Source organism: Leucoraja erinacea, chromosome 7 (genome assembly GCF_028641065.1).
Source record: "Leucoraja erinacea ecotype New England chromosome 7, Leri_hhj_1, whole genome shotgun sequence".
NCBI classification, from domain to species: Eukaryota; Metazoa; Chordata; class Chondrichthyes; order Rajiformes; family Rajidae; genus Leucoraja; species Leucoraja erinaceus.
Window position 1 is genome coordinate 30,549,630 of NC_073383.1, and position 21,605 is coordinate 30,571,234.

At 45.7% G+C, this 21,605-nt stretch overlaps 1 protein-coding gene across 6 annotated transcripts in view; it reads right to left on the reverse strand.

The window, feature by feature from the left end:
- itgb6 (integrin, beta 6) overlaps window positions 1-21,297 on the reverse strand; it is a 74,057-nt gene extending 52,760 nt beyond the window's left edge. For 4 of the 6 annotated variants that reach the window (XM_055638128.1, XM_055638127.1, XM_055638129.1 and 1 more), the window contains exons 1-6: window positions 21,084-21,297; window positions 18,594-18,673; window positions 15,385-15,589; window positions 13,842-14,088; window positions 6,436-6,601; window positions 2,561-2,722 (exon numbers count right to left, since the gene is read on the reverse strand). In XM_055638128.1, the coding sequence (XP_055494103.1) occupies window positions 2,561-2,722; window positions 6,436-6,601; window positions 13,842-14,088; window positions 15,385-15,589; window positions 18,594-18,673; window positions 21,084-21,144 (921 nt within the window). In that variant the 5' untranslated portion in view covers window positions 21,145-21,297. Of the gene's footprint in view, window positions 1-2,560; window positions 2,723-6,435; window positions 6,602-13,841; window positions 14,089-15,384; window positions 15,590-18,593; window positions 18,674-18,888; window positions 18,973-21,083 lie in introns of all 6 variants that reach the window. The other 2 variants (XM_055638132.1, XM_055638131.1) reach the window with 2 other exon arrangements.
- Between the last annotated feature and the right edge of the window lie 308 nt (window positions 21,298-21,605).

Below are 21,605 nucleotides of genomic sequence, written 5' to 3' on the forward strand. Positions count from 1 at the left end.
AGCATCTATGGAGCGAAGGAAATAGGCAACGTTTCGGGCCAAACCCCTTCTTCAGACTGATGGGGGGGTGGGGGGAGGTGGGGAGAAGAAAGGAAAAAGGAGGAGGAGGAGCCCGAGGGCCAAGGGAGAGGTAGGATGGGGAGGAGACAGCAAGGGTTAACAGAATTGTGAGAATTCAATGTTCATGCCACCAGGATGCAGACTACCCACTACCCAAGCGGAATATGAGGTGCTGTTCCTCCAATTTCCGGTGTTGCTCACTCTGGCCGTCAGCACTTCAACCCCCTCCCACTCCGTATCTGACCTCTCTGTCCTGGGCTTCCTCCATGGCCAGTGAGCAACACCGGAAATTGGAGGAACAGCACCTCATATTCCGCTTGGGTACTCTGCATCTTGGTGGCATGAACATTGAATTCTCACAATTCTGTTAACCCTTGCTGTCTTCCCCCCTTCCTACCTCTCCCTCCTCCTCCTTTTTCCTTTTTCCTTTCTTCTCCCCGCCTCCCCCCACCCCCTATCAGTCTGAAGAAGGGTTTCGGACCGAAACATTGCCTATCTCCTTCGCTCCATAGATGCTGCTGCACCCGCTGAGTTTCTCCAGCATTTTTTTCCTTCACAATAGCAAAGATAGTTTTCCCCCAAGATTTAAAAAAAAAACAAAAGATATTTTCAATAGCTATAAATTTATTTTTGTGACTGCACACTTAAAATACTACAGGCTGCATGGTACATTACTTAACAGAGTGTCATTGCACAAGTGGCAATAAAAGTAATTGCTTGTTCATTTCACTGGTTAAAGTAGCAACTGTGTTCTTCAGAGAGAGGTGGTGTCTGATTATTGTGGGGATGTTGCATGGAAACAGTTTTTTCAACTAATCTGTTTCAATACAAGACAGCTTTTTAAAAGGTTGTCAACTTCCAAGGTAACTTTTATGTTGTTCTCTAGTTCCCCGTCAAAGTCATGTTACAACTCAATCAGCCTGCGTAATACAAATTATATTTCCTAATTTTGTTGTGTCCAATTTGTGCGGTATGGCAGACCTCTGTTTTTTTTTTTTACTTACTAGAATCTAGACCTTGCTCTAAAGGCCCTCAAATCCTGGCAATATCCTCCAAAATCCACTCTGCACTCCGTCGAGCTTGATGACAAACTTCCTAAAGTAGAGTGTCCAAAACTGAAACAATACTCCAATGGCAGCCCTACCAATATTTTGTACGACTGTAACATAACATGCCAACATCCACTGTATTCTCAATACTCTGACTGATGAAGGTCAATGTACCAAAAACCTTCTTGACCACCCTATCTACCCGTGACACCACTTTCAGAGAACTATGTATCTGAACTTTAGAGTTACAGCACGGAAACTGGCCCTTTGGCCCATCGAGTCCACACCGACCAGCAAACCCCGCACATTAACACCACCCTACACACATTAGGGACAATTTTACATTTACACCAAGCCAATTAAACTACAAACCTATACGTCTTTGGAGTGCGGGAGGAAACCAAAGATCTCGGAGATAACCACGCATGCTACGGAGAGAACATACCTGTAGTCGGGATCTGACCCGGGTCCCTGGCGCTGTAAGACTGCTACACCACCCTGCCGCTCTTTGGTGTTGTTCATATTCAGTGTTTTTAAACTCTGCACTCCGCACTTCTGCCTTGTTGATAGTGGAAAGGCGAGCATTTATAGCATGATACCTAGTTTCTGACCTGCCGCACTTGGTATTTATGTGGCGAATCGACTTGAGTTCCGGGCTAATGATAAACAGTAAGTTGTTGATGGGAGGGCTGGCATCTCATTGAATGTTAAGCATATGTGGTCAGATTTTATCTTGTTGTATCAATGTCTGCTGTCTCTCTGCTATAAATGTCATTTGCCACTTATCAGCCTTTGCCTGAATGTTTTATTTTTAAGCGAGATACAACATGGAAACAGACCCTTCGGTCCACCGAGTTATCAGGTTTCCGAACAGTCCTTCCATAAGCTAGGGTACTGTCCGATTCACCTCTACCCCATTGCGGAAGTTGGACTTTGTCTATGGGACTGATGCGCTACAATGTTGAGAACTATATTCTGCACTCTCTATCTTCCCCTTTGCTCTACCTACAGAATGTACTCGCACTTGACTATATTGTCTTTATGTGTAGCATTATCTGATCTGTTTGGGTAGCATGAAAAACAAAGTTTTTCACTGTACCTCAGTATATGTGAAAATAATAATCCCTAACCAAAGAACAATTAAAAATGATTATAAATACATTAAACTGCCTTTAGTTAATCTGAAAGCACCTCCGCATACAAACCTAAACCAAAATCAAATTACTGCATTAAAGTAAATGGAGCTTAAATTGAGGGCAAGATACAGGTAGTATACAGCTCAGAAAAGTTATGGAAGGCAATGCTTAGACCAGGAGCAGAGTAAGATGTCAGATGCACTCCTCAAACAGACTGTAGTGCGTGGGGAAGCATGGGTGTTAGCTTGGTCTGTTTTCTTACATTAGTGATATTTAATTACAATTTTTTTTTTGGAAAATAAAATTTTAATTTACCATTGCTGTCGCCTTGGTGTAGGTGTTCTGACTGTCCAGGTGACACTTCCCATCGTGAGGTACAACGATACCAGCCAACTTGCTGTCCATCCCAAAATGTGTGTCAGCATCACTCACAAATACCAGCAGGTGCAAGGATTCATTTCGCCAACCAATCTTTTTCTAGAATACAAATTTGTAAAATATAAACGTGGCTGTCATAACCAAGTAATATTTAGAACTTTGGTGTTAGTTTTAGAATGGTGGTAGTGTGGGAGGGCTTGGTGGGACATTCCATTTGAGCTCGGTTTGATAATGGTTACTTCATCTGAGTTCAAAGCCTTGTTGCACTGAGGACTTCGGGCTTTGAACATTCTGTACCAACCGGGGGATTAATTCAGTGCTACTTAATTGTCACTTATACCTAGGCATAGTGAAATGCTTAATTTTGTTTACAACCCAGTAAAATCATACAGTAGGCCTCACCGACACAGTACACAAGTGTCAGTTTTGTGTTAATGTAAAGTGATAGTTTTGCTGAGCAGTATGCAAACAAAAAGCATTTAATTGTATCTTGGTGCATGTGAACCTGTTCAACTCTTTGGGGACACAGCACGGAAACAGGCCCTTTGACCCACAGAGTCTGCACCGACCAGTGATCACCCCGCACACTAGCACTATCCTACACACAAGGAACACTTTACAATAGTGTAGACGGGGCATGTGAGTTGGCGTGGGCAAGTTGGGTCAAAGGGCCTGTTTGCACTCTGTATGACTAATTTCATTGTTACAATAGACAATAGACAATAGGTGCAGAAGTAGGCCATTCAGCTCTTTGAGCCAGCACCGCCATTCAATGTGATCATGGCTGATCATCTCCAATCCGTTCCTGCCTTCTCCCCATATCCCCTGACTCCGCTATCTTCAAGAGCTCTATCTAGCTCTCTCTTGAAAGCATCCAGAGAACCAGCCTCCACCACCTTTTGAGGCAGAGAATTCCACAGACTCACAACTGGCTGTAAGAAAAAGTGTTTACTCGTCTCCGTTCTAAATGGCTTGCCCCTTATTCTTAAACTGTGGCCCCTGGTTCTGGACTCCACCAACATCAGGAACATGTTTCCTGCCTCTAGCGTGTCCAAACCCTTAACAATCTTATATGTTTCAATAAGTTATCCTCTCATCCTCTAAACTCCAGCGTGTACAAGCCCAGCCGCTCCATTCTCTTAGCAAATTGCCATCCTGGCAATTAACCTTGTAAACCTACGCTGCACTCCCTCAATAACAAGAATGTCCTTCCTCAAATTAGGGGACCAATACTGCACACAATACTCCAGGTGTGGTCTCACTAGGGCTCCGTACAACTGCAGAAGGACCTCTTTGCTCCTATACTCGACTCCTCTTGTGAGAAAGGCCAACATGCCATTCACTTTCTTCACTGCCTGCTGTACCTGCATGCTTACTTTCATAGACTGATAAACAAGGACCCCCGGATCCCATTGTACTTCCCCTTTTCCCAACGATGCCATTTAGATAGTAATCTGCCTTCCTGTTTTTGCTACCAAAGTGGATAACCTCACATTTATCCACATTAAACTTTATCTGCCATGCATCTGCCCACTCCCCCAACCTGTCCAAGTCACCCTGCATTCTCATAGCATCATCCTCACAGTTCCACTGTCATCCCTGCTAGTGTATCTTTCCAGTCAACTTTAGCCAGCTCCTCCCTCATGGCCCCATAGTTCCCTTTATTAAACTGTAACACTGACATCTCCGATTTACCCTGATCCCTTTCCAATTGTAGTTTAAACCTGACCATATTATGGTCACTACCTCCTAATGACTCATTAACCTCAAGTTCCTTTATCAAATCCGGTTCATTACATCATACTAAATCCAGAATTGCCTTCTCCCTGGTAGGCTCCAATACAAGCTGTTCTAAGAATCCATCACAAAGGCAATCTACAAAGTCTCTTTCTTGGGGTCCAGTACCAACCTGATTTTCCCAGTCTACCTGCATGTTGAAATCTCCCATAACATCCACAGCATTACCTTTGCTACATGCCAATTTTAACTCCTGATTTAACTTGCATCCTATGTCCAGGCTAATGTTTGGGGGCCTGTAGAGAATTCCCATTAGGGTCTTTTTACCCTTACAATTCCTTAGTTCTATCCATACTGACTCCACATCTCCTGTTATCTATGTCACCCCTTGCAAGGGACTGAATTCCATTCCTCACCAACAGAGCTACCGCACCCCCTCTGCCCACCTGTCTGTCTTTTCGATGGAAGGTATACCCTTGAACATTCAGTTCCCAGCCCTGGCCCTCTTGCAGCCATGTCTCTGTAATTCCCATAACATCATACTTGCCCATTTCTAACTGTCAAGTCAAACTGTAATGAAAGGTATTACCTGCCTCCAAGTTAAAGGGGGAGGAGTATTATGTATGTAATATAATTGGTGTTACCGGCCTCCAAGTTAAAGGGGGAGGAGTGTTAGGTATGGGATAATTAGGATAAGTAATTGGTGTCTTGTGATGTCTGGGGCAAGTACGCAGGAGCAGAAAAGACAAGGTGGCGTCCTGCAGTAAAGAAGCTTGTATGATTCCTCCCGTGTCCGAGCCTTTATTCAAGACTGTTCAAAGCATCCGAATACACAACAATTGGCGACGAGGATAAAAGAACGAAGATAAGAACAAGGCCAGCAAGAAGAATCGAAAACAAAAGTTAAAAATAGAAGTAGTATTTGGAAACAAGTGGAACAGCACCAAGACAAATGGTTTTGAATTGGCGCCAAAAAGAAAAAAGGTAGGAACGGGAGCAATAGCTCAGGGAAGAGCTAGGAAAACAAGCAGGGGCAGTAAGGGTCACCAAGCACGGTGTCAGCTTACCTGGAATGTATCCAGGGCTGTGCAGCCCACAGCCAAGCCCAAGCAGCAGCCACAGACGTCGGGTGGGGGCCTAGTACCGTGAAGGCCACGGACAGGTCCAGAAAAGCCACCGACAAGAGGCTGAGTCTTCAGCCCAACTGGGAACAGTCAACCCGGTGGGGGGAGAAAGCAGAGAAAGCCCGGTCGGGAGCAGAGTCAGCCCGACCGTGAACAGAGAAGCGGAGATAAGCCGAGTTCCGCCCGGGGCTTTAAAAAAGGGCACACAGCACCAGAAGCGAGGAAAAAGACGGAAGTTGACTTGCGGCTAAAAACGTGAACAGTATAATCTAAGAGACTGTCCTAAAAACTGCCGCGATCGCCAGCGAAGGCATGCAGGACTGATTATCTACAGCACCCGATTGGCACCAGTTTTTCACCTGCTAAAAGACTAAACTGTTAAATACCTTAAGACCTACAACATCCAAATGCCTTCAAAGTAATGGCTGAAGCAATAAATCAAGTGAAACTGTCAATTAATTGCTGAATCTGCCAAAATAAAAGGAGAAAAAAAAAAATGGAAAAGAAGTGGTTTGGTCATTGAGTGAAATCCAGTTCATCATTTCGGGGTGGATGAATCAGATCCCTTTCAAGCGGGGAATCTGCACAAAAACATTAGAAGACTTGACACTAACGGAGCCTCAAGCTCATCCTCTTTATTTCTTATACTTTGCACATTCATATACAACACTTTGACCTCTGTATTCACTTTGCCCCCCCCCCCTCGCACCGCTCGCAATTGGCCCCGACCTTACTCTCTTATCCCTTCTCAAACTTTCCTTCCCATTAATTCGAGAATCTTTTGTAATTTTTCCTGTAGTCACTTCCCCTTCAACTCCATTTTTATACTCCCAATTTGTCAACCCCTCCCCCCCGTTAAGTTTCAGGACATGTGACAATTAAACACGCTTGAATCTCCATAAATCAATTTTCCTTTTATGCACCACATGTACAACTGTAAAACTAATTTACCTTGCATACAGATGCTTGCAAGATTGCATCAAATCCTCCTTCCGGAGTATCCAGGTTTGCCGAAATTTGTTGATTTCTAACAACATCGTTAAACTTTGTGGTGTCTTCAGTCAGTGACAGCATGTGTTTATAGCTGAATGTAGGTAAACAGTACGCATCGACATTCCTGTTTTAAAAGAGTCACAGTACATATAATTGTCTTCTAACATAATTGAACTTGGTGACACCGGTTGGGAAACAATATGAATGTCATTAACGTTAGAAGAGCATATTGGAGACAATGATATAATTTGGGAACAAGGAACTGCAGAAGGTACACAAAAATGCTGGAGAAACTCAGCGAGTGCAGCAGCATCTATGGAGCGAAGGAAATAGGCAACGTTTCAGGCCGAAACCCTTCTGGTTTACAAAAGAAGACACAAAGTGCTGCAGTATCTCAACGGGCTAATACCCGTAGTAGAGAGGGGAGGGAGGTGTGGAGTGTTTGGATACAAGTGTATTTTTAAACCTATTCTATAGAAATAGCGAGATTATAGATAGTTCCTAATAGTGTGAAAAGCTCTGTATCGGATGCCCCACGTTATTTGCCGAAAATCAAGCGCAAAGTCCCAGGATTTATACAGTAACGGGAGGTTTTGTGTCATGGTCGTGATGTACTATTAAATTTAGATTAGTTTAGAGCTACAGCATCCCAACAGGCACAGTAACGCAGCAGTAGAGTTGCTGCTTCACGGCGCCAGAGACTCGGGTTCAATCCTGACTATGGGTGCTCTCTGTACAGAGTTTGCTCGTTCTCCCTGTGACTGCGTGGGTTTTCTCCCGGAGCTCTGTTTTCATAGAAACATAGAAAAATAGGTGCAGGAGTAGGCCATTCGGCCCTTCGAGCCAGCACAGCCATTCAATATGATCATGGCTGATCATCTAAAATCAGCACCCTGTTCCTGCTTTTCCCCCCATATCCCTTAATCTCGTTAACTCCAAGAGCTAAATCTAACTCTCTCTTGAAAACATTCAGTGAATTGACCTCCACTGTCTTCTGTGGCAGAGAATTCCACAGATTCACGACTCTCTGGGTGAAAATGTTTTTTATCATCTCAGTCCTAAATGGCCTACCCTTTATTCTTAAACTGTGTCCCCTGGTCCTGGATTCCATCAAAATTGGCAACATTTTTCCTGCATCTAGCCTGTCTAATCCTTTAAGAATTATATACGTTTCGATAAAATTAACTCTCATCCTTCTAAATTCCAGTGAATACAAGCCCAGGCGACCCATTCTTTCATCATATGTCAATCCCTCAATAGCAATAATGTCCTTCCTCAAATTAGGAGACCAAAATGGCACACAATACTCCAGGTGCAGTCTCATCAGGTAGGACCTCCTTGCTCCAAAACTCAAATCCTCTTGCAATGAAGGCCAACATGCCATTAGCTTTCTTCACTGCCGACTTTACCTGCATGCTTACTTTCAGTGACTGATGTACAAGCACACCCAGGTCTCGTTGCACCTCCCCTTTTCCTAATCTGACACCATTCAGATAATAATCTGCCTTCCTGTTCTTGCCATCAAAGTGGATAACCTCACATTTATCCACATTATACTGCATCTGCCATGCATCTGCCCTCTCACCCAACCTACTCAAGTCACCCTGCAGCCTCATAGCATCCTCATCGCAGCTCACACTGCCACCCAGCTTTGTGTTATCCGCAAACTTGGAGATGTCACATTTAATTCCCTCATCTAAATCGTTAATATATATTGTAAATAACTGGGGTCCCAGCACCAAGCCTTGTGGCACCCCACTAGTCACTGCCTGCCATTCTGAAAATGATCCCGTTATTTCCTACTCTTTGCTTCCCGTCTGTCAACCACTTCTCTATCCATGTCAATACCCTACCCCAAAACCATTATTTTGTATACTAATCTCTTGTGTGGGATATTGTCAAAGGCCTTTTGAAAGTCCAGATACACCACATCTACTGGCTCTCCCTTATCCATTCTACTTGTTACATCCTCAAAAAACCCCAAAAGATTAGTCAAGCATGAATTCCCCTTCATAAATCCATGCTGACTTTGACTGATCCTGTCACTGCTTTCCAAATACATTGCTAAAACATATTTAATAATCGACTCCAGCATCTGAAGAAGTGTTTCGGCCCAAAACGTTGCCCATTTCCTTTGCTCCTTAGATGCTGCTGCAACCGCTGAGTTTCTCCAGCATTTTTGTGTACCTTCGATTTTCCAGCATCTGCAGTTCCTTCTTAAACTCTTCCCCACTACCGATGTGAGGCTAACTGGTCTATAATTCCCCATTTTCTCTCTCCCTCCTTTCTTATAAAGTGGAGTTACATTGACTACCCTCCAGTCCACAGGAACTGATCCAGAGTTAAGAGAACATAGGAAAATGATCACCAATGCATCCACAATTTCTCGGGCCCCCTCCTTGTACTCTGGGATGCAGACCATCAGGCCCTGGGGATTTAGTCGCAACCGTTTCCCTAACAACATTTCCTAACTAATGTGGATTCCCTTCAGTTCCTCGCTCTGTAAGAATGTTTGTCTTCCTTAGTGAAGACAGAACCAAAGTACTCGTTTAACTGTTCACCTGTCTCTGATTGTAAGGAACCTACATTTGTCTTCACTAATCTTTTTACATATCTAAAGAAGCTTTTAGAGTCAGTTTTTATGTTCCTCACAAGCTTTTATCACCCTCTTAATTAACCCTTTTGTCCTCCTCTGATGAGTTCTAGATTTCTCCCAGCCCCCCCGGTTTGCTTCCTCTGGCCAATTTATATGCCTCTTCCTTGAATTTAACACTATCTTTGATTTCCCCTGTTAGCCGCGGTTGAACCGGACACGCCCGTTTTATTTTTTCGCCAGACAGGGATGAACAATTTTTGGAGTTCATCCATGCGATCTTTAAATATTTGCCATTGCATCTCCACCATCAGCCCTTTAAGTATAACTAGACTTAGTGGGACCTGTTGGGTCCCATGTTCACATGGGAGGGCTAGTCCCCCAACGCAATATTCCAACTCTCCACCAATTCCAATATTGGTGGCCAGTGGGGGGACTTTCTGGATCGCTAGTATGGGTGTTGTGGGCCGAAGGGACTGGTTTCGAGAGGGCTAGTATGGACATTGTGAGCCAAATGGATTTTTGGGCTGGCAGCTCAGTCACTCGGGCCTGGCAGCCCAGTCACTCGGGCCTGGCAGCTCAGTCACTCAGGGCTGGTGGGCTGGCAGTCACTCAGGGCTGGTGGGCTGGCAGTCACTCAGGGCTGGTGGGCTGGCAGTCACTCAGGGCTGGTGGGCTGGCAGTCACTCAGGGCTGGTGGGCTGGCAGTCACTCAGGCCTGGTGGGCTGGCAGTCACTCAGGGCTGGTGGGCTGGCAGTCACTCCGGGCTGGTGGGCTGGCAGTCACTCAGGGCTGATGGGCTGGCAGTCACTCAGGGCTGGTGGGCTGGCAGTCACTCAGGGCTGGTGGGCTGGCAGTCACTCAGGGCTGGTGGGCTGGCAGTCACTCAGGGCTGGTGGGCTGGCAGTCAATCTGGGCTGGTGGGCTGGCAGTCACTCAGGGCTGGTGGGCTGGCAGTCACTCAGGGCTGGTGGGCTGGCAGTCACTCAGGGCTGGTGGGCTGGCAGTCACTCAGGGCTGGTGGGCTGGCAGTCACTCAGGGCTGGTGGGCTGGTAGTTCACTCACAGCTATTGCTTAACATTCAATTTCAAGCAGAGTGCAGGCCACCAAATTCAATTTCATAGCATTTCAAGCAGAGTGCAGGCCACCAAATTGCTGAACAACTCGTTGCATTGTTATTAAGGGCTAACAAATCATTTATTGCAAGTACATTGCAGACTCACAGTTCAGTTGATTCACAGCATCGAATCACAGTTGTGGTCTCTCCCTCGCGAACTTCACGTCCAGGCATCCGGGGTTTAATAGTCCTGCCACCCACACCCCCCCCCCCCCCCCCCCCCCGGAAGGGGCGCTACCTTCATCATGGTGATTGACAGGCGAGTGGACCAATCAGCTGATCTCAAGATTATTTTTTAAACACTCATAACTTGGTTATTTTAACGGAAAAATCCTTGGGGCTTCCTCAGCGGAGGAGGACTGAGTAAGATGGCCAAAAACCATAACGATATAAGGTAGCGTTTTTTCTAAAATCAATATACAGCGCAGACAGGAAGTGATCAAGATGAGACTTTTAGTTAAATAGATTTGCCAGTCTATCCTAGCCACTTCCCATCTCATACCTTCAAAGTCTCCTTTCTTTAAATTCAGGACCCTAGTCTCTGAATTAACTGTCACTTTCCATCCTAATGCAGAATTCCACCATATTATGATCACTGTTGCCCAAGGGGCTCTGCACAACAAGATTGCTAATTAATCCTTCCTCATTACACAATACCCAGTCTAAGACGGCCTGCCCTCTAGTCGGTTGTTCTACATATTGATTTAAAAACCCATCCCGTATACATTCCAAGAAATCCTTCTCCTCAGCACCGCTGCCAATTTGGTTGGCCCAGTCTATATGTAGATTAAAGTCACCCATGATAACTGCTGTACCTTTGCTACACGCATCCATAATTACCAGTTTGATGCTATCCCCAACCTCCCTACTGCTGTTTGGCGGTCTGTTCAACTACAACAAGTTTTTTCTGCCCTTGGCTATTTTGCAATTATACCCATATCGATTCTACAGCATCCAAGATAATGTCTTTCCTTGCTGTTGCATTATTCTCTTTAACCAGCAATGCCACCCCACCTCCTCTCCCTTTATGTCTATCCTTCCTGAATCTATCTATCTATCTATCTATCTATACATAAAACTAAAATTCTGATCTTGTGCTCTTCCGGTTTGCGTGGTTTTTCTATTTGCGCAAAAACAGTACCCAATAGCGCTATGATTTTTCGCCAATTTACTCACCGTTCTCCTGTGCTGTGAGTGCAACAGCCACGCAGACCAATCTGGACGGCAATGCTCCATCCTGGCACCACCACCGCACTGATCGGTCGCGTCTGCTGTCAATTGGCTAGAGGTCATCATGGTGAAGGAGTGGCGCCACCGCCCGAGCAGTTGCGGCCGCGCAGTACCTGATGGGGAAGGTGAAGCCGCGGGCCGAGCCTGGGGACTGGGCTGGAACCAAGAACGGGCCTGGAGTCTGGGACTGGATCCCAGGCAGTGGCCGAGCTGAGGGCTGGAGTCGTGCCCAAGGCCAGGGCCTGGATCAAGGTGTACCAGCGCTTCAGGGGCCGTCCGGCCGCCGCCAACCTGCAGCACAGCCTCCGCTTCCTGCTCTGCGGGCAGCTCTAGCTTAGCCACATGCTACCCTCACCCTGCCCCAGTGAGCCTGGCTCCGTCGAGGCCCAGGTCCGCGAGTGCTTCGGCCGCCTACAGCCAGGGCCGGGCCGAGTACGAGAACCAGGCCGAGTTCCAGGCCCTGGCGCTGCTCTACGACCTGGGTAGGTGCTGGGGCAGGGAATGGGAGTAAGGGGAGGAGGATGAGGGAAATAGGGAGGAGGGAGATGGGGTGGTCGAGGGAGATGGGGTGGTCTAGGGAGATGGGGGGAGGGGAGGGCAGCACTGAGCCCTGGTGTCTACCCGCTGGCTAGAGACACCATGGGTCCCAGGACGGGCAGTGCTCCAATGGCTCCTGCCCACGGGCACATACATCAGGAGCGGCCCTAACGCAGCCCGGCCAACAGCACAGGGGTGAGAGAGAAGACGGAGGGAGAGAGGGAGAGGGGAGAGGGTAGAGGGGGATGAGGGAGGAAGGGGGGGGGGGGGGGGATAGAGTGATGAGGATGGGGGGGGGGGGGAGGAGGAGAGAGTGATGGGGAGGAAAGAGAGGGAGGGAGTGGGTAGAGGGGTGCTTTGGGGGACCAGGCTTCCCGTGTGACAGGGTTAGGCTAGTATTGAATGCCCCTGCTCCAAGCCTTGGTCACCTTGGAGCCTGTCACTGTAATTCCAACTAAATCATATTCCTTAACTTCTTCTTCTTCTTGCGTATACAGCCTAACATTGTAAGACAGCTTGTTCTGTTTGATCTTCTGTTTGTGCAAGCCAAGTTGATTGCATTCGTCGAAACAGAATGGACCATGTGAAAAATGCAATCTCCCACTCCATTCCTTAACTAATATCTGCACATTCAATTAATCCACCTTATTACGAAATGCCCCTTGCATTGAGGCACAAAGCTTTCAGGTTTGTTTTTCTTATCTCTCTTCTACCTTTTGGTTCTGTCCTCCTTTTATGGCCCTCTGTATCCTTGCATTGGTTCCCATCCCCCTGCCCCGTTAGTTTAAACGTGACCTTTCCTGCACTCTCTTTCCCGTTAACTGCACGCATACTTGTTGACACCACCCCCCCACTGTTCAGTTTAAACCCACCTGTGCAGCACTAGCAAACCAGCCTCCCAGAATGTCGGTTCCCCTCCAATTAATGTGCAACCCGTCCCTTTTATACAAGTCACCCCTGCCCCAGAAGAGATTCCAGTGATCTAGAAATCTAAATTCCTGCCCCCTGGGATTTCTCCCACATTCCAAAGACATACAGGTTTGTAGGTAAATTAATTTCTGTAAATTGTCCACAGTGTGTAGGATAGTGCTAGTATACAGGGTGGTCAATGGTCAGTTCAGACTCGGTGGGCCAAAGGGCCTGTTGCCACACTGTATTTCTAAACTAAACTAAACAGGGGACCCTTATTCCCTGTGAATGTTCAAACTAACAGCAGTGACTTTAATGATTCCAGGCTGATGAAGGGCCCCGACCCGAAATGTCACCTATCCTTCTTCTCCAGAGATGCTGCCTGACCCACTGAATTACTCCGGCACTTTGTGTCTATTGTTTCAGCAGTGATTGTAAGGTTAAACGAGATACTTTTTCCAACAGTCACTTGAATTTGATTTGTTAGTTACTGTAGCTTAACATTGTTTAGTTAAGAGATACAGCATAGAAACAAGTTATTTGGCCCACTGAGTCTGTGCCGACCAATGATCACCCACAAACGATTCCTATCCTACACCCTAGGGACAATTTACAGAAGCCAATTAATCTGCGCATCTTTGGAGCGTGGGAGGAACCCAGTGCATCCAGAGAAAACCCATGCAGACACAAGGGGAACGCATAAACTACGTACAGACAGCACCTATAGTCAGGATCAAACTCGGATCTTGGGCGCTGTAAGACAGTAGCTCTAATGCTGCACCACTGTAACACCCTATCAACAGTAGGGTTTGTTTTAGATTTAAATGCAGATCTGTAAAAACGGGACTATTTGGGACCAGGAGAACCAGCTGACCTTACTCATGCAGCATTCTTTGCAACGTCACTTGACATTTTAATATCTCCAGCTACAGACAGGGATTCTACACAGACATTAATAACAAAATCAATTGCTTACCAGCAGGGGTTGTTTATGTCAACGGGATTTGTTTTCATAAAAGGAGATACGGGCTTGTCTACGAACGCTCCAAAGCCTAGTTTAAAGTTGCTGGTTAATTTGGCCATCTCTCTGGACAGAGAGGTGCCCAGCAATTTAATTCTGGCCAAGTCATCGATCATAGAGGCAGAAAGGTCCATGAGATAGTAAAGGTCAATGGGATAATCCTCAGCCTGGCGCACATCCACTCCAAACGTCACTGGACTACCTGACAAAAAAAAATTATATTTTCACATAATAAACATAATGGTTGATATATTAAACTTTGATATCCAAAAGGATGGTATATCTGTGGAATTCATTGCCACAGACGGCTGTGGAGGCCAAGACATTGGGTGTTTTTAAAGCGGCGGGTGATAGGCTTTTGATTAGTATGGGTGTCTAACCCCTGTCCCACTTAGGAAACCTGAACGGAAACCTCTGGAGACTTTGCGCCCCACCCAAGGCTTCCGTGCGGTTCCCGGAAGTTTTTGTCAGTCTCCCTGCCTGCTTCCACTACCTGCAACCTCCGGCAACCACCTGCAACCTCCGGGAACCGCACGGAAACCTTGGGTGGGACACAAAGTCTCCAGAGGTTTCTGTTCAGGTTTCCTAAGTAGGACAGGGGCATAAGGTTACAGAGAGAAGGCAGAGAATGGGGTTTTGAGGGAAAACAGATTAACCATGGTCGAATGGCAGAGCAGCCTCGATGGGCTGAATGGCCTTATTCTGCTCCTATGTCTTATGGAAAGACCAGGTGTGGAACATTTGATTGGTCAATATACCAATAGCTTTATTACCCGACTGACAATTCTATTTTCATCTATTAAAACCGGAAGTAAATATTATGGTTGATGTATTTAATGTTCATATCCGAAAGACCAACTGTGGCGTGTCTGATTTGGTCAATATACCGACAACTCTATTACCTGACCGACAATTATATTTTCATATATTAAAACCAGAACAATTTGATTTATGTTTTACTCTCCTAGTGAAATAGGCCCATAATAGTTCTCCCTCTTCCCACAAGTCCAGTGGTTATGGGACAATTTACATCCAATTATTCGTTATCCAAGTCCACCACTGATTTCCCATCACCCTTGTTTCCAGAGCCTTGCTGGATTATCCATTTAGCCGGACCAACAGTAATCATGGCCTCCAAGAGGAGTTCAATGGTACCGGAACATTCCGCCTAGGCTGCCGAGGAGCCGAGATACCAGCCCGTAAATTCGGCCCCGGAAGTTGGCTATGGGAACGGTTCTGCCGGCTCTGAATTCCAGAGCCCTGGCCTGTATTAAACGAGATAGTCCCGGCTTGGGTAGAGTGGTGGTGTGATCTATCTGTTTAATAGGATGCTCTGACACATTTTGTGGTATTTTAAAGCCCTATAACCCGACATTGAGGCTTCTGTGTCATAAGGTGCAAGATGCCAGTACAATGGGGCAGGGGAGTGTGCTTTCAATATTGCCATTTAAAGTTCTGCCCACTGTTCATTCTCGACGCTCCCCTTCACATAGTTTACCTGGACGCAGATTCAGAACAAGTTTCTGTGGAGACATTTGGACTCTTCCCTCGTCCCCCGTCTCCCTGCTCCAGCTTAAAGTCTCGTTCCTTATCACACGAACGTGGCTGACGGAGAACTCGATAAATTCCAGGGAACATCCTCGATGAAAGAGGTCGCTGGCAATGTCGCACCTTCCTCCAGAATTTAAATCCACACCAAAGTCCTAAAATAAATAGTCATCATTTCATGGCTGCATTGTAAGATGGTGCCCAACCCAGACGACTTTCTGTGTCTTGGTCCCAGAAGTGGATCTGCAATCACTCATTGCATTTGCTCCCCTTTTTTAAACCTCTACACAAACAGCAGCATTTATTCCCTTTATCCTGTATATGTACACTGTGGACAGCTCGATTGTAATCATGTATGGTCTTTTCGCTGACTGTATAGCACGCAACAAAAAAAGCTTTTCACTGTACCACAGTACACATGACAATAAACTAAACTAAACTAGATACCATTCCCCAAACCATAGGCCATGACAATGTCACCTGGAGAAGGAAATATTTAAAAATCCAAATCATCGCATTTACTTTTCAAATACTATTAGTATTTTTAAACATGGCTATGCATTAACTTATTTAGGAACACAATATTGTTTTCTACTGCTCTAAGGATTTTTTTAATCATCATAGTATATTGTCTTGATTAGGAACACAATACTAATAATATTTTCTAACATGGTCTCTAATATTTAGTTTAAAGATGCAGCATAGAAATGGGCCCTACGGGCCACCAAGTCCACGCCGACCAATGATCACCCCTTCACCCTATTTCTATGTTATCCCACAGTCATATCCTGTACCTGCATGCTTATTTTCAGTCACTGAAAGTAAGCAGACAGGTACAGCAGGCAGTGAAGAATGCGAATGGCATGCTGGCCTTCATAACAAGAAGAGTTGAGTAAAGGAGCAAAGAAGTCCTTCTGCAGTTGTACAGGGCCCTAGTGAGACCACACCTGGAGTATTGTGTGCAGTTTCAGTTTCCAAATTTGAGGAAGGACATTCTTGCTATTGAGGGACTGCAGCGTAGTTTCACAAGGTTAACTCCCGGGATGGCGGGACTGTCACATGTTGATAGAATGGAGCGGCTGGGGTTGTACATGCTGGAGTTTAGAAGGATGAGATGGGATTATATTGAAACATATAAGATCATTAAGGGTTTGGACACGCTAGAGCCACAAAACATGTTCCCGATGTTGGGGGAGTCCAGAACCAGGGGCCACAGTTTAAGAATAAGGGGTAGGCCATTTGGAACAGAGATGAGGAAAAACTTTTTCACAAAAGTGGGTTGTGAGTCTGTGGAATTCTCTGCCTCAGAGGGCGGTTCCGGTTCTCTGGATACTTTCAAGAGAGAGCTAGATAGGGGAGATAGCGGATAGCGGAGCCAGGGGAATAAGATAGCGGAGTCAGGGGATATGAGGTGAAGGCAGGAACGGGGTACTGATTGTGGATGATCACATTGATGGCGGTACTGGCTCGAAGGGCCAAATAGCCTGCTCCTGCACCCATTGTCTACACACTAGCGGCAACTTACAGAAGCCAATTAACCTACGAACCCGTACGTCTTTGGATGTGGGACCTGAGCACCCGGAGGAAACCCACGCGGTCACACGGAGAACGTGCAAACTCCACATATTGACGGCACCCGTTGTCAGGATTGACCCCATGTCTCTGGCACTCTGATTCAGCAGCTCTACCAGCTGTACCACTGTGCCACCTCAAGGCAATGTTTGGAATCTTTCTCATGATTAGAAAGATATTACTTCTAAATACTCTTAATATTTTAAAACATGGCTGAACTTTATTCTGATTAGGAACACAATATTGCTTCACAAAAACATTTAGTATTATAAAACATTGCTCCACATTCTCCTGATGAGGAATACAATATTATTCCAATGCGTTTCATTTTTAATTATTAGCCATTTTTCCTCAAATTAGTTTTACCACTAATTCTATCTGTACACATAAACTTGAATATTATTCGCTGTAAATGCTGTGAATGAAACACCAATTGTAATCAATATTGTTGAGATGTCTAGTGTGCATTTAATTCCCAATTTGTAAAATCAGAACTGTTTTATAAATATTTAAAAAAATAAACTAGACCTAAAATTACATTTCGAGTCAGTGTGTTTTAATGTACTGAAACACAAGTATAGCTTTATTTTAGTGTGGATTAGTTGTTCTTGCCCTGGTGTTTGTATGAAACACTCTAGAAGGTGGTACAGGGGTAGAGTTGCTGCATTACTGCACCAGAGACCTGGGTTTGATGCTGACCTCAGGAGCAATCTGTAAGGAGTTTGGACCTTCTCCCTGTGACCATGTGGGTTCTCCTCGGGTGCTCAGGTTTCCTCCCACATCCCCAAGACCTGCAGGTAGACAAAGGTGGACTTTCCAGCATCTGCAGTTCCTTCTTAACCAAAGGCTTGCAGGTTTGTAGGTTAATTAGCTTCTGTAAATAATCCCTAGTGTGTAGGTTGGAACTAGTGAATGGGATGATCATTGGTCAAGCGGACTCGGTGGGCTGAAGGGCCTGTTTCTATGTTGTATCTCTAAACTAAACTTGGCTGTGGGACTCATGTTATGAGCAAGTGCTTTGTCATATCCCGTGTATCTACATCATGTGTAATATGGATTAGAGTCATAGAATCATACAACGTGGACACAGCCCAACCTTCCCACACTGACCAACATGTCCCATCTATACGTCCCACTTACTTGCGTTTGACCCATATCCCTCTAAACTTGTCCCATCCATGTATCTGAATGCTTCTTAAACGTTGTGATAGTCCCCGACTCAACTACCTCCTCCGGCAATGCGTTCCATACACCCAGCATAATTTGCGTGAAAAAATAACCCCTCAGATTGCCATAAAATCTTTCCCCCCCCTCACCTTAACCCAGTGCCCTCTGGTTCTCGATTCCATCTACTCTGCAGATTATTCATTTACTTTTATTGCAGAATATTTGGCAGCAAGTACTGTATCATAGCACTCAAGTTTCGAGAAGGTGAATGTTGTGTTAGATTAAATATTAATCTTGTGATTGCCTCACCACCAGCATGAAAGGGGAGCGCGCAATGTATTGCCCCAAAACCTTTTGTTACAGCAACCAGAAAATCCTTTGAAGGCTGTGGCAATGTTTTTATAAAAACATTTGTCCTACCTTTTGAAAACACCAAGCACACTGTGGGCCAAGCCTCAGACATTCTTCACAAGTGATTGCATTCCCAGAAGAACAGGGACCTGTGCAGAAAATAATGCTGGCATTACTGACCCCAGTCTGCATTATTCAAGAATCAAGAGAGAGTCACGAGTGTTTTATTGCCATATGTACCGCAAAGTAACATCATTACAATGGAATTCAGGTTTGTAAACACAGTACTCAATATAATAAGCAAACATAAAAACAGTTAAATAAATTAAAAACAAGAACAATATTGTGCAAAAACGAAACAAACCTGAAAGTTCCTTGTGCCATCAAGGCAGTTTGGTTTGCAGTATTCAATAGCCTGACGGGTTGTTGCAAGAGCACTTCATAGCAGCTGTAAAGTGGGAGATGATTCTTTTTTAAGTAGTTGGTGTGCAGAAAAAGTTGACTTTTTAAAGGAGTTTGTGTACAAAGGGAGATAATTTTTTTGAAAGGAGTTGGTGAACAGAGGGAGAATTTTTATTTTTAGTTTAGTTTTGTTTATTGTCATGTGTTCAGAGGTTCAGTGAAAAACATTTTTTGTTGCGTGCTATCCAGTCAGTGAAAAGTCGAAACATGTTTACAATCAAGCCGTCCACAGCGTGCAGATACAGGAAAAAGGGAATAATGATTAGTGCAACAAGTCCAATTAAAGATAGTTTGAAGGTCTCCAATGAGGTAGATAGTAGCTCACCACTGCTCTCTAATTGGTAAAAGGATGGTTCCTTTGCCTGATAGCAGCTGGGAAGAAACTGTCCCTGAATCTGGAGGTGTGCATTTTCACACTTCTGTACCTCTTGCCTGATGGGAGAGAGAGAGGAGAAGAGGGAGTGACTGGGGTGAGTTGGAGGGATATGAGAGTTAGTTTCCAGAAGAAGATGATTTTAAAAGTGGTCGGTGCACAGAGAGAGATTTTTTTTTAAAGTAGTTTGTTTACAGAGGAAGATTTTTGTAGTTTTTATCTTCTTCTGTACACCAACTACTTTTACTAATTATTCTCCCTCTACAGCAATTACCATCAAATGCATATGTGGAAATCAGGACAATTAATTATAACCAAGAGACAAGGAACTGCGGATGCTGGTTTACATAAATGATAGAACAGAACAAGCCCTTCAGCCACAATGTCGGTGTTGAACATGCTGCACAGACCACCGCTTATTTACCTGTGCATAATTCATATCCATGTGCCTATCCAAAAGTGTCTTAAAAACCACTAAGGTATCTGCCTTCACCACCAACCCTGGCAGTGCGTTCCAGGCACTCACCACCCTCTGTGTAAAAAAAAACATGCCCGTCCATCTTCTTTAAACTTAAGGGCCTGTCCCACTTACGTGTCCTTGGCACGCAAATTACTCTACCTCATGGTCGCGTTGAGCCGAGACGGTCCCGCAAAGGTCGGGCACGATTACATGCGTACGCACAGCCATCTGGAGCACGTGACGTCATTTGAAGATGGACACAAAGCTGGAGTAACTCAGCGGGACCGGCAGCATCTCTGGAGGGAAGCAATGGGTGACATTTCATGTTGAGACTCTTCTTCAGTCTGAAAAGGGTCTTGACCCGAAATGTCACTCATTGCTTCTCTCCACAGATGCTGCCAGTCCCGCTGAGTTACTCCAGCATTTTGTGTCTATCTTCAATTTTCTTGGCCCCGCTCTGGGAGTAGAAGTGGGGGTGGATCTGGACCACAACGGCCGTGGGTCCCAGGCCGAGCTCGGCGGTTGTTCCCCTACTTCTGCTGAAGGTGAGACGTTGCGTCACGCCAGGGTCTTGGGCTTGTCCCACTTTGGCTGCCAGTTCCGCGACAGGCCGTTGGCGCGCGAAGATTTCATTCACTACAAACATTTCGGAGCCCCGCGCGATGTCGCGCACAACTACATACCCCTCCGCGCTTCTCAGTGGGACCGGCCCCGCACGGCCATACGATGCCCGTGCCCCTCAACGTGACCACGAGGTCGCGTAATTTGCGTGCCAAGGACACATAAGTGGGACAGGCCCTTTAGCCCCTCGCTTAAAAGCTACGCACTCTAGTATTTGACATTTCCATCCTAAGGAAAACAAAAAGGTTCTGACTTTTGTTTTACAGAAAAAAGTCACAAATTCTTTAGTAACTCCGTGGGTCAGGCAGTATCCCTGGAGAACGTGGGTAGGCGACGTTTTGTGTTGGGACATTTCTTCAGACTTGATTAATTATAACAATACATTCACAAATAAAACACTGACATTAAACCAGCTACAGTACACAGGTGGGGATACACTATCGGCATGGGATTGAATGGCGCGATTTGCTACGTTATCACCACCCAAAGGGTTTGATTTCACCTGCAGCAGTGCAGTGAGTTTGAGGGCACGTTTGCAGAAATACCTGAGATTGTCAAACTAAACGTGTTTGGCCTTCGCTCTCAACCTGCGTAAACATGAGACCAAGGAACAAGTGAAGGATTTCAATGGCCTTGAACTCACCTGCCGCGCGGCTCGGCGAATTGGGCAGAAGCAGGAGAATTGTCAACAGCCTCGCCGTCATGTCTTTGAGTGTGAATCGACAAGAAAATAATAAAGAGGCACAGAAAACAAACAAGAAATCAGAAATAATTCCAAGCAAGAGCAAGGAGTAGGAAAGGTGTTCCCAGAGTGTGTGTCTGTGCGAGTGAGGAGGCGTACAGTTACCTGTGTGGAGGTGGGGGGGTGGGGGGGAAGGGACTGACACCACAGTCACCGCCAGCGTGCAACAGCCTCTCCTCTCTACACCACTTCCTGACTCCTTTTATGGTAAGGACAGGTGTGGAGAGAGGGAAAAAATCTGGACGTGGGGAAAGAAGGGAAGAGAAGGGGTGTCGGCGCCCACATCCTGCAATAGACAGGGGAACTCACTTGGTATCAATAACATGGGAAGCGGGACCCTGGCACCTTAAACCGTGCTGGGGATCAGGAGCAGCTCTTAACCTACAGCTGTTAAACACTACAAATAGGCTCGGAAATAATATA